The 9,471-nt window shown below is 48.7% G+C and overlaps 8 protein-coding genes across 9 annotated transcripts in view; 5 read left to right on the top strand and 3 right to left on the bottom strand.

Moving 5' to 3' along the window:
• The window catches only part of PPTG_22036 (hypothetical protein), a gene marked incomplete at both ends in the record, with an annotated part of 1,317 nt that extends 917 nt beyond the window's left edge, over positions 1 to 400 (bottom strand). Inside the window, one exon of the mRNA XM_008901643.1 lies at positions 187 to 400. Coding sequence (XP_008899891.1) covers positions 187 to 400 — 214 coding nt within the window. The remainder of the gene's footprint in view (positions 1 to 186) is intronic.
• A 666-nt stretch (positions 401 to 1,066) lies between these two features.
• PPTG_22035 (hypothetical protein) lies at positions 1,067 to 1,189 on the top strand (the record flags this gene model as incomplete). The annotated part of the gene is made up of 1 exon (XM_008901642.1): positions 1,067 to 1,189. One exon carries the CDS (start codon positions 1,067 to 1,069, stop codon positions 1,187 to 1,189), a length of 123 nt encoding a protein of 40 aa, XP_008899890.1.
• Positions 1,190 to 3,106: 1,917 nt separating this feature from the next.
• PPTG_07165 (hypothetical protein) lies at positions 3,107 to 3,343 on the top strand (the record flags this gene model as incomplete). The annotated part of the gene is made up of 1 exon (XM_008901321.1): positions 3,107 to 3,343. One exon carries the CDS (start codon positions 3,107 to 3,109, stop codon positions 3,341 to 3,343), a length of 237 nt encoding a protein of 78 aa, XP_008899569.1.
• Positions 3,344 to 3,608: 265 nt separating this feature from the next.
• Positions 3,609 to 3,875, bottom strand: PPTG_07164 (hypothetical protein; the record flags this gene model as incomplete). The annotated part of the gene is made up of 1 exon (XM_008901320.1): positions 3,609 to 3,875. One exon carries the CDS (start codon positions 3,873 to 3,875, stop codon positions 3,609 to 3,611), a length of 267 nt encoding a protein of 88 aa, XP_008899568.1.
• Positions 3,876 to 4,112: 237 nt separating this feature from the next.
• On the top strand, positions 4,113 to 5,815 carry PPTG_07163. 2 transcript variants are annotated; one of them, XM_008901319.1, is made up of 3 exons: positions 4,113 to 4,380; positions 4,451 to 4,563; positions 4,636 to 5,815. In XM_008901319.1, the coding sequence occupies exons 1-3, from the start codon at positions 4,140 to 4,142 to the stop codon at positions 4,897 to 4,899; spliced, it is 618 nt and encodes a 205-aa protein (XP_008899567.1). In that variant the 5' UTR covers positions 4,113 to 4,139; the 3' UTR covers positions 4,900 to 5,815. The 2 variants fall into 2 exon arrangements, with proteins under 2 accessions (XP_008899567.1, XP_008899566.1); XM_008901318.1 differs by having other exon boundaries at positions 4,451 to 5,815.
• Positions 4,539 to 6,081, bottom strand: PPTG_07162 (hypothetical protein). Its single transcript, XM_008901317.1, has 2 exons — positions 5,843 to 6,081; positions 4,539 to 5,768 (listed from the first exon to the last, which is right to left on the bottom strand). The coding sequence occupies exons 1-2, from the start codon at positions 6,032 to 6,034 to the stop codon at positions 4,962 to 4,964; spliced, it is 999 nt and encodes a 332-aa protein (XP_008899565.1). The 5' UTR covers positions 6,035 to 6,081; the 3' UTR covers positions 4,539 to 4,961.
• Positions 6,082 to 6,278: 197 nt separating this feature from the next.
• On the top strand, positions 6,279 to 6,854 carry PPTG_07161 (hypothetical protein; the record flags this gene model as incomplete). Its single annotated transcript, XM_008901316.1, has 1 exon — positions 6,279 to 6,854. One exon carries the CDS (start codon positions 6,279 to 6,281, stop codon positions 6,852 to 6,854), a length of 576 nt encoding a protein of 191 aa, XP_008899564.1.
• A 264-nt stretch (positions 6,855 to 7,118) lies between these two features.
• PPTG_07160 (hypothetical protein) lies at positions 7,119 to 8,732 on the top strand (the record flags this gene model as incomplete). Its single annotated transcript, XM_008901315.1, has 1 exon — positions 7,119 to 8,732. The coding sequence occupies one exon, from the start codon at positions 7,119 to 7,121 to the stop codon at positions 8,730 to 8,732; it is 1,614 nt and encodes a 537-aa protein (XP_008899563.1).
• Positions 8,733 to 9,471: the final 739 nt, after the last annotated feature.

Here is a 9,471-nt window from a genome sequence, read left to right as displayed (position 1 = left end):
ATTGAGGCTGGAGGTACGGCAGGGACATGAGTTCCATCTAGGGTTCTGATACAGACTTTAATATACGGAAAAACTTCGTGGAACATCGAATTCTAGTAGGCGTTTTGTTGGTCGGTTGCTGTACGTACTCGTAATATCGAGCTTTAATAATAGCAATTTCTTGTCGCAAGACTGTAGAAATTGTACCAGGACCGTGCTGAGAGCGTTCTAGAGCATCTCGATTGCTTTTTCCGGACAAAATGTACAAAACAATCATGAGACGCTCGCCACTGTAGTTGGATGTGAAGTAGTCTTGCAGCAAAGGCAAAAAGCCTATGAGAATGCCGTACTCTAGCTCTGAATCGCTGTCGCTTTGGGTCTTGTCTCGGTTGCCACTGAGGCTCGTGTATTTTTCGCTCATCTCTTCCAGTTAGAAGAACAGTGTTTGATGTGATGATCGAACAACACATCCACACAAACGTTTCGGTGGTTAAATACATCCGTTTTGGGGAATCCTCTATTTAGTAGAGGTCAGCTCGCTCAGGCAATGGTTAGCACTTTCATATGTGATTCCAAAAGAGTGTGTCATGCGTTGCGACAGAGGGATATTGGTTGTTCTGAATTCTTTGATCATTTTCAATTTTACATCAAACTACACAACATCACGTATTGAACTTTAACAAATATTTCTTTTAGCTGGACTGACGAGAGTGTTGCTCGTTTTGTTCACATTCTGGTGGACGTTGTCGAGCGACTTGGTACTTCGTATGACGGTAACTTGAAGAAAGCATCATGGACTAAAATACTGACACTTTAAACAGGATCTAGCCAATCGGTCAACAGGCATCCAAGAAAAAGCTTCAAAACAAACTCAACGGATTGAAGAAGAAGAACAAAACGTTTTTAGCTCTTAAGAACAATAGCGGTTTTGATTGGGATCCTGTCACGGATACACCGACAGCGCCAGCGGCTGTGTGGGAACAAGTTCTGCAAGGATACCCGCAAGCACGAGAGTTTAGTACTCGTCCTTTGTTTATGTACAAAGAATTGGATAAAATTCTATATCGATGTTTGGCGACAGGCAACCATGCCGCGCATATACGCCAACATCAGCCAAGCGAACTCGATACAGGAACTAGTGGTGCTCGGGGGCGAAGTATCGAGCTCTAGGAACAACCTAACGTCGCCGTACATCAGTCCTGTGATTTGAGCAACGATGTAGGGCCTAGCGACCTAAGTGACGACGAACCTGAGTCTGAAATTAACGCATCATCTACGACAACATTAAGTACAGGGACACTTTCGAAGAGACGCTCAAATGGTTAGATGATCAGTGAATTCTTGCAAAAATCGCAAAAGCACAGGAGTTACTTGCACATTCAATTTTTTGCGGTGAGAAGGAAAGCAAGTGGTCCCGTATACGAGAGCTGACATAGCGATCAAACACTTCATGGGATTGTTCACCGATGCACTGGAAGTGGATGAGCACGTTCGATTCTTGCAACCCGTGAAGATATTGCGACAGCATTCTATGGTTTGGACGACGAAAACAGAAAACACATGGCTCACGAGTTCTTTCGAGGCTCATGAGCGTGAGAATTATTGCGATGCTAATTCTTCAGATGGAGAAGAGTAACGTGAGCGTACATGTTAGCTAGTGCTAATCCCTTTGTGGGGGCTGATCCAGAGTGTATCCGGCTTCTCGAAGTTGCAGCGATTCTGCTCTGGATCGTTCAGCACTAAGTGCGTCTTTTGATTAGGCAGTAAACAAATACTCTCTATTTTTTGCACCTTTTGAATGGCATCATTTTAAACAATACAATTAGTTTTTAGCTGATAATAAAATCGTGTTCAGTACCAGCTTATGCTTATCAATGAATCAGCTAAACTGTTTATATTCTGCTGAAATTCACTTCAGACGGGTTGGTAAGGCTGATTTACATAACACACCCTCAATCCCCCTGGGTTGACGGCGAGATACACATTTTTTTGTAGTTGGTCCGCTTTTGGTGTTTAGTTGAAGCTATAGCAAGCTCTCCATGGGTGATATTTTACGTGCGAGGTTACACCTCGATTTGTTATTCGTGACCGATACTTTGGTAGGAAGGGTCCAGTAAAGCTTGATTATGACACTGTAGACCTCGTTGGCCTACGCCATAGTAATGTCGACGGGAGGCTCGGGCGCCTAATGGTCTCTGGTGTATCGTATCATTGAATGCGGATATATCACTATTATATGTTATGTTAGTAGAAGATTTTCCATCAAACGCTGAGGCATGGCTCTCACCGAAGGTGCAGCAAAATTGGGTTTTCTACGTTGGTTCAATTTTGGCAACCCTTCTAGTTCCAATGTTTTCTAGAGCAGCTTATTTTGGTTGTCGTGATCGGAGCAAACTTTACACGGCATGGAAATGTGTCTGCCAGGCAAATATTTGTCCTTGTTCATTAAAATACATTCGACTCACTGCATTTTAAACGTATGTTAATGCATCTCCGGTTGAATACCACTAATGGAGAGCTCGTCGAGTCGATTGGATACGGTTGCAAGTGTAGAATTCTGGGATAATAATAACCGCATAAGCTTAAACACAATAGAGGAACCAGGGATAGTATGTGACAGTATTTGAGTTTCCGCTCTGTGGAACGCATTTTGAAAGTATAGACGAGAAGGTATATGCCAGGAATATTTTTGTCTACGATAATTGCAGTCTCTAGTCTATCCCTAAGCGTGTGCCGTAAGGACATTGCTGTGTGATTTCGGCCCCGCATACGGTGTGTACAAATTCTTTTGCGGTGCTAATATGCGCAATTACGGTGAGTATGCGCCTGTGATACCTCTCAACGTCACGGTACTGAGGTCCTACTCGGCGGTGTCGGGCTCCATCCCTCATTGCGAAGCACGAAAACTACAAACCCTTCAAGTTTATTAGAGCCTTAAACAAGAGGACGAAAACGCTATTCGCAACGAAAAAAAGCATCGCAGAGATTCGTTTCGACTGTGTAAAAGGACCTTAAGCAGTGCACAACGAAAACGAATTCCAGAACAGAGCAGCATTCCTGCCAAACATTTTTTCCATCCTGTCAATGGCCAGCATCGAGAGCGACGACTCGCTAAGTGATCTAATTGATGGAGACTTCCGTGCAGGTGGAGACGCAGAAGACGCATCGCTGCACATGTCTGGAGAGGGGCCTCTCTTGCTGGCTCAGTCAACTTCGAGCGACGCCCAAGAGCAGCAAGGCGTCACAGTTTCTGAGGACGGGGACGAGGATCGCGCAGAGTCGTCGCCAGAGCTCAAAAAGACTGTCGGAGCAAGACAACATCGTGCCTGCGGCCCTCAACCGGGCCATAAAGATGAGCGACTAGACCATCCGGTGTCACAACGCTCTGGAATTTTAGCCCATGTTTTCTCTTGTGCCCGTTGTAAACACTTCGCTGCGCATCAGCCCCAGTTGGTCTGCAGGTACCCCTCACTGTCCCGTCGACAAAACCCCACACAAAGGCGAGCTCAGCTCCAAGCACGTGCACCGCTCTGCTATACTCCGCTAACCTTGAGCTAATCAAATCCAGATTCCCCTCTAAGAGCCACCCGCTCCTTGAGCTGATGTGCTCGACGACATGATAAAATATGCTACTCAGCGCGCTCGGCCATCGGCCATAGATAGCGGAGATGGAAGAAGAGGCACGTGTCCTCTGTTACCTCCTCGATATCAAAGCGGACACGAGGAATAGAATAGCGAGGGCTTGCGTCGTTTAGCACTGCTAGCGCGAGCCGATGGAGACGGTGTGCGGCCTCCCAGTCGCCTTGGATTCTTCTTGTGCGCGCCAGATGAAGCAGCAGGGTCACTTGACGCTGAGGTGACGCTGCCTCCAGAGCCTCGTCTCCTTGAGATTCCATGCCAGCGGGGGAAATTCTCCTTCTGATTCCGTTTTGTTTTGTGTTTGGCAACGAAGTTTACCGTCCCAAAAACGGCGCCGCTGCCTCAGATATTATCAGATTTTCTCAGGAATTCGTTTCGTTTTCAATCTGCTTAAGTGCTCTATTATGGATCGGACCAAAAACGTTGCAGCTTCGCCGTTTGATTGGCTGAAACCAAATCGTGTCTACCACACCATATTTTTTGTAGATCTCGTGTAGCACGCACATTTTTGACTTGGTGCAATGGCCAATGGAGAGGACGACGCCAACGCACGGCTGGGCGTGCACGTGGAGGACCTGAGCAAGGAGACGCCACCCAACCCGTTCCTGTTTCCTCGCTCTTTCCTCAACATGCACCTACTTCACGACACCGTGGGCATTCATCCGTTCCTTCCCGCGTACCCGCCGCAGATCCTGCAATGGCAACAGCCCAACCCCATCACGGAGTCGTGCGCTGGCAAGTTCTTCCTCTCAGCGGCCATGGGTACGTTTTATTGTGCCGAATAAACTGAAATAATTACAGCTAACACTCTCTGTTGTATCTATCACTGTAGGGTACGTCATGGGCAACGTTTTCGGTCTAGTGTTGGGCAGCTACGAAGGCATCACGCCGCCTGTGCCGCTCCCCGGCCAGAGAGAACTGCCCAAAGTACCTTGGCGCGAGTCGGTACGGCTGCTCTTTTATTACTATCCTGAACCATGCGCTGTGAGGCTAATCAACATTGATACTGCGTTGCAGCTGGCCGGATCATGGAGAGTCACAGCAGGCAAGTGCCGCTATTGGGGTAACAACTTCCTCGTCATTTCGGCCATGTTCTCAGGTCTCGAGTGCGCGACCGAGAAAATCCGTGGACGACACGACGTGGGCAATGAACTGGTGGCAGGTTGTGCGACGGGTGCAGCTTTGGCAGCTGGCCAGGGCATCCAGGCACAGTGTCTCGGCTGCGCTGGTTTTGCTGCCTTCTCGTATGCCATCAACGTCTTCACAGGCGGCAAGTTCTAGACTTTGTCTTATAATACAGGGAAACAACAGCAAAACAGGTGGATTGTTGGTTAATGCTGGTTCTAGCAAGCCATGTAGCCTCCGTCCACGAGCAAGTTGACGCCGTGAACGTAGCGAGCATCGTCCGATACAAGGAACGTGACTGCGTTGGCCACATCCATCGCCTTGCCAGGCTCTTCAGCTGGAATCCGGTTATTCGATGCTGGAGCGAGACAATCGTCACGGCTGATGGAGTCGTCAATAAATCCTGGGGCCACCGCGTTGCACACAATGCCGCTCGCCGCGTACTCGGCCGCGATCTGGCGAGTCAGTTGAACGATCGCTGCTTTGCCCACACCAAATGTGAAGTGGCCCTTGCGCGCGACCATTCCGTACAGCGATGAGATGTTGACAATACGTCCACGAACAGCTCCGTTGTCCTGCGTCAGCATCTGCTGCACTGCGCGCTTACAACTGAGAAAGACTGCCTTGGCAGAGACCCCCATGGCTTCATCCCACGCTGCAGCATCCACATCTACTAGAGCTGTAGGCTTCACGCCACTGTCTTTTGGAGCTGGAACGCAGTTGACTACGAAGTCAATGCGTCCGAACTCCTTGGCGATAGCTGCGTACGTTGCATCTATGAAGCTCCAGCTCTGCAGCTCCCCTTCGTAGACCTTAGCGGGTGTTGCACCCTCCAGCCCTCGGATCTGAGCCTCCACACTCTTGGTCTGGGTCGAATTTATAGCGTCTGCTCCCTTGGCTCCTATAATAGCGAGTTTTGCGCCTTCCTTGGCCAGTTTGACGGCAATTAGCTGTCCTAACCCGACATTCCCTCCCACAACAACGCCCACGCGTCCTTGCAGTCGCTCCCCGCTCTTGCCGCTCGTCTATAGTCATAAAATAGCGGCAATTAGCATGCAAGACAATGCTGATTACAGTTAATTTAAGTGTATGTACGTACAACGGAGGCAACGGCTTGCGCCGCGCGTGCCGCATTCTTCTCGTCGTTGAGTTTGAGCGCCGCCGCGATCTCCTTGGGTGTGAGCCCCTTCTTCTCCAAGAACTGCAGTCGCTCCGACAGCGGCGTGTCTTGCACCTTCGGGTGCTGCAGGAAGCGCACACCTTGCTGTACGAGATCGTCTCGGACCGACATCGCAGTGGATACCTTAGACTTCGAGTAGCTCAATTGCCGAATGGCACAACTTCAAAATGGTTGACGTCGTCAAGGACCCAACTCCCAATTTCATGTGGCATTTCTAACATCAAATAGTGTTTAGCACCTTATTTTGTGTTCTTGCCGTTAGAATCAGATTTCCATATTAGCCAATCAAGTCACTTGCGTAAAGTCATATGAGTGTACTTCAGTCTGCAAAAGGGCGTGTAGGAGACAGTCGAAGATGATGCCGTTGACGACGCCGCTGGCGAGTCCCGGGCCCGCGCGCACTAGATATGACGATCATGAGACACTGGAGGATCCGTCGGAGGTGTATGGAACCTTTCACGGCCGTGAGGTTCCCGATATCGGCGAGAGACCGCACGTGTCTAGCAAATTATGGCGTTCTGTGGGTATTGCGACGTTGTTGCTGGTCGTAGCCAGCTACATGCTGCTGCAGAGCCATTATGACTCCGTTAGAGGACGAGAGGAAAGCAAAACGAGCTCAATAAGCTCCTTGGTGGCCCCCGAAGTACATCAGAAGGCCCAGAATGAGGTACACGAGACCACGACATTCAGTCATAAACACAAGGACCAAAACGAGAGTGATGGTCTCTCGAAGCTCGAGAGCAAATTCTTGGACTCCGTGGACACCACAGAGATCCGTAAATTCCACGGAGCATACGCCAGTGTCCCCCATCCGGCCGGTAGCCACCAGGACTACAAAACGGCACTGTTTACAGCCGAACAGTTTGAGTCTTTCGGACTTAAAGCCGAGATCGTGGAGTATTACCCACTGCTATCACTGCCGATCCACTGAAAGCTGAGCATTCTTGCTCCAAGCGAGGCAGCCAGAGAGTTAAACCTGACCGAAGCCAGTATCCCAGGAGACTCGTGCACCAGTAACGATGATGCTTTGCCCCCATATCTCGGATACTCGGACTCTGGCAACGTCACAGCTTCAGTTGTGTATGTGAACTACGCCAGACCTGTGGATTTCCAATGGTTAAAAGACAATAACGTCACATTGGAGGGAAAGATCGCACTAGTGAGGTATGGAGGCAATTTCCGAGGCCTCAAGGTCATGTTAGCAGAGCAACATGGCATGGCTGGAGTGTTGATCTACTCGGACCCACTAGATGACGGATACGCTCAAGGACCAGTTTACCCGGAAGGCCCATGGAGACCAGAAGGATCTTTCCAACGTGGATCAGTGCAGTACAACTCGATCTATGGTGGCGATCCACTTACTCCGGGCTTCCCATCGCTACCTGGCGAGCCATATCTGAGCAAGGAAGAGTGTAAAACCATCCCACACATCCCTACACTGCCACTTTCCTACGGTCAGGCTCGCTACATTCTCGAGTCACTTGGAGGCAAGAAGGCTCCTCAGTCTTGGCAAGGTGCACTAAACCTGGACAACGGTGGATACTTCGTGGGTGACGATGACGCTACAGTATTGAATTTGGATGTTGCTATGGACAATAGTATTGGTCCGATCTGGGACGTTATCGGTACCATTGAAGGCACTGAAGAACCGGATCAAATGGTCATTATCGGCAATCACCGTGACGCGTGGGTGTGTGGTGCTGTTGACCCTTCCAGTGCGTCGGCTGTGATGCTGGAGATTGCTCGTGGACTGGGTGACCTACTGAAGGACGGCTGGAAGCCACGTCGTACTCTTGTCATCGCGTCGTGGGATGGCGAGGAACTGGGTTTACTGGGCAGTACGGAATTCGCAGAGGATCACGCCGAATTACTCAAGAAGCAGGCAGTAGCGTACGTCAACGTGGACAACGTGGTTGGTCCTTTCGTGAGCTCGGGAGGCACTCCGTCGATCGCTAAATTTCTCCAAGAAACAGCACAACTCATTCCTGGCAATCCGTTCCATGGCGTCGAAGTTACTGAGAACTTGTACGAGCAGTGGGTAAGTCAGACTGCTATTCGACGATCGAGCCTTGCGGCTGGCGTCGATGATGGGACGTTGGCTCCTGATCATCTTATCCAGTTCTTGGGCTCCGGTACTGACTTTACGGCGTTCTACCAGCACCTTGGTATTATCTCTGCAAACCTGGGGTACACTGTCGGTACTGCGATGTACGGAACGTATCACAGTACTATGGACAGCATTCCGTACATGGAAACTGTAGGTGACCCGCACTATGCAACGCACACCACGATGGCGAAGTGGTGGGGTCTGATCACACTGCGCTTAGTGGACAACGCTATCGTTCCATTCGACTTCTCTACTTACGGACTTGTGATGCAAGAGGATTTGGCTGGTTACGAGAAGATCACGACAGAAATGGGACGTCACGTTGATTATGCTGAGCTCCATGAAGCGATCAAAAAGTTTAGCAGCAACGCTGAAGTCTTTCAAGCACGAATTGCAGAGTTTGCCAAGAAGAATCCAAAGAAGAAAAAAGAGATTCGCAAGCTTGAAGCTGAGCGTCATAGCTGGAACAAGAAGCTCGTGAGTCTTGAGCGCTATTTGCTCTCTGATGCTGGACTTCCGCATCGTCCGTGGTTCAAGCACATGATCTTCGGACCGGGATTCTACGAGGGATACAAGGGAGCTGCATTCCCAGGCATCTCTGACTGTATTGTCTTTGAGGACGACGACGCTGCTATCCAAGCGCACGTGGACGATGTCGCTGCCGTCATTAATACGGCGGCGACATTTTTGACGTCCAATTGAGCGAGGAAACAGGGGGAAAATGGCGTCTGGTTATCATTCATGTCGAGCTGCTGTTAGGTATACTGGAAATCCTTCAAAAGTATGTTCCTATGACGGTAAACCGTTGCTTTGAATAGATTACCAAGGTAATGTGAAAAGTATGCTATTTTGCTCCATGTACACGGCGACACTGGATATCAATGTGCCAACAAGCTGAAGAATAGGCAGATCACCTGCCGCAGGCGACGAAGATTTCTCAAGGCCATATAGAGCATCACAATACTTTAGAATTTATGTATTGTATTTTATGTATAAGTTGAAAAGGTATTGGCACAAAATCGTAACTGCTTCAACACAAATGCATACTGGGGAGACAGCCTAAGTTGATTAACTTTCGAAACGAATTTTGATGTTTTCCAGTGAAGGGAAGTAAAAACACTGACTTGACGAATATTTTCTGGAAACGGATATATGTATATCTTAATTATATGAAACTTCCTTTTCTATTTGTTTTTGAATTATTTTAAGCTATTTTTTATTTTAAGCTATTTTTTTATTCCCAGTGAAGCCTTGTATTCTAACCAGTATTATCGGTATCGGATAGATACGTACTGCTAGTGATATCCATGCTTTTTTGTGTCTATATAAATAAATATATTTTGTATCTACAGTTGTTCAATCACCCAGATGGAAACCCAACGTTGGGTTGCACCATTTGATTGGCTGAAATATGGATAGAGAGAACGTCCCTCGCTCACAG

Source organism: Phytophthora parasitica (assembly GCF_000247585.1).
Source record: "Phytophthora parasitica INRA-310 unplaced genomic scaffold supercont2.11, whole genome shotgun sequence".
NCBI classification, from domain to species: Eukaryota; Oomycota; class Peronosporomycetes; order Peronosporales; family Peronosporaceae; genus Phytophthora; species Phytophthora nicotianae.
Note: the sequence above shows the minus strand (reverse complement) of the source record. Positions and strands in the feature narration are given on the sequence as shown.

Excerpts from the sequence above, each read along its gene's own strand:
- PPTG_07163 (XM_008901318.1), top strand. The coding sequence starts at position 4,140 with ATGGCCAATGGAGAGGACGACGCCAACGCACGGCTGGGCGTGCACGTG. Across the intron at positions 4,381-4,450 it reads CTTCCTCTCAGCGGCCATGG|GGTACGTCATGGGCAACGTT; the intron begins GTACGTTTTATT and ends CTATCACTGTAG.
- PPTG_07162 (XM_008901317.1), bottom strand. The coding sequence starts at position 6,034 with ATGTCGGTCCGAGACGATCTCGTACAGCAAGGTGTGCGCTTCCTGCAG. Across the intron at positions 5,769-5,842 it reads CGCAAGCCGTTGCCTCCGTT|ACGAGCGGCAAGAGCGGGGA; the intron begins GTACGTACATAC and ends TTATGACTATAG.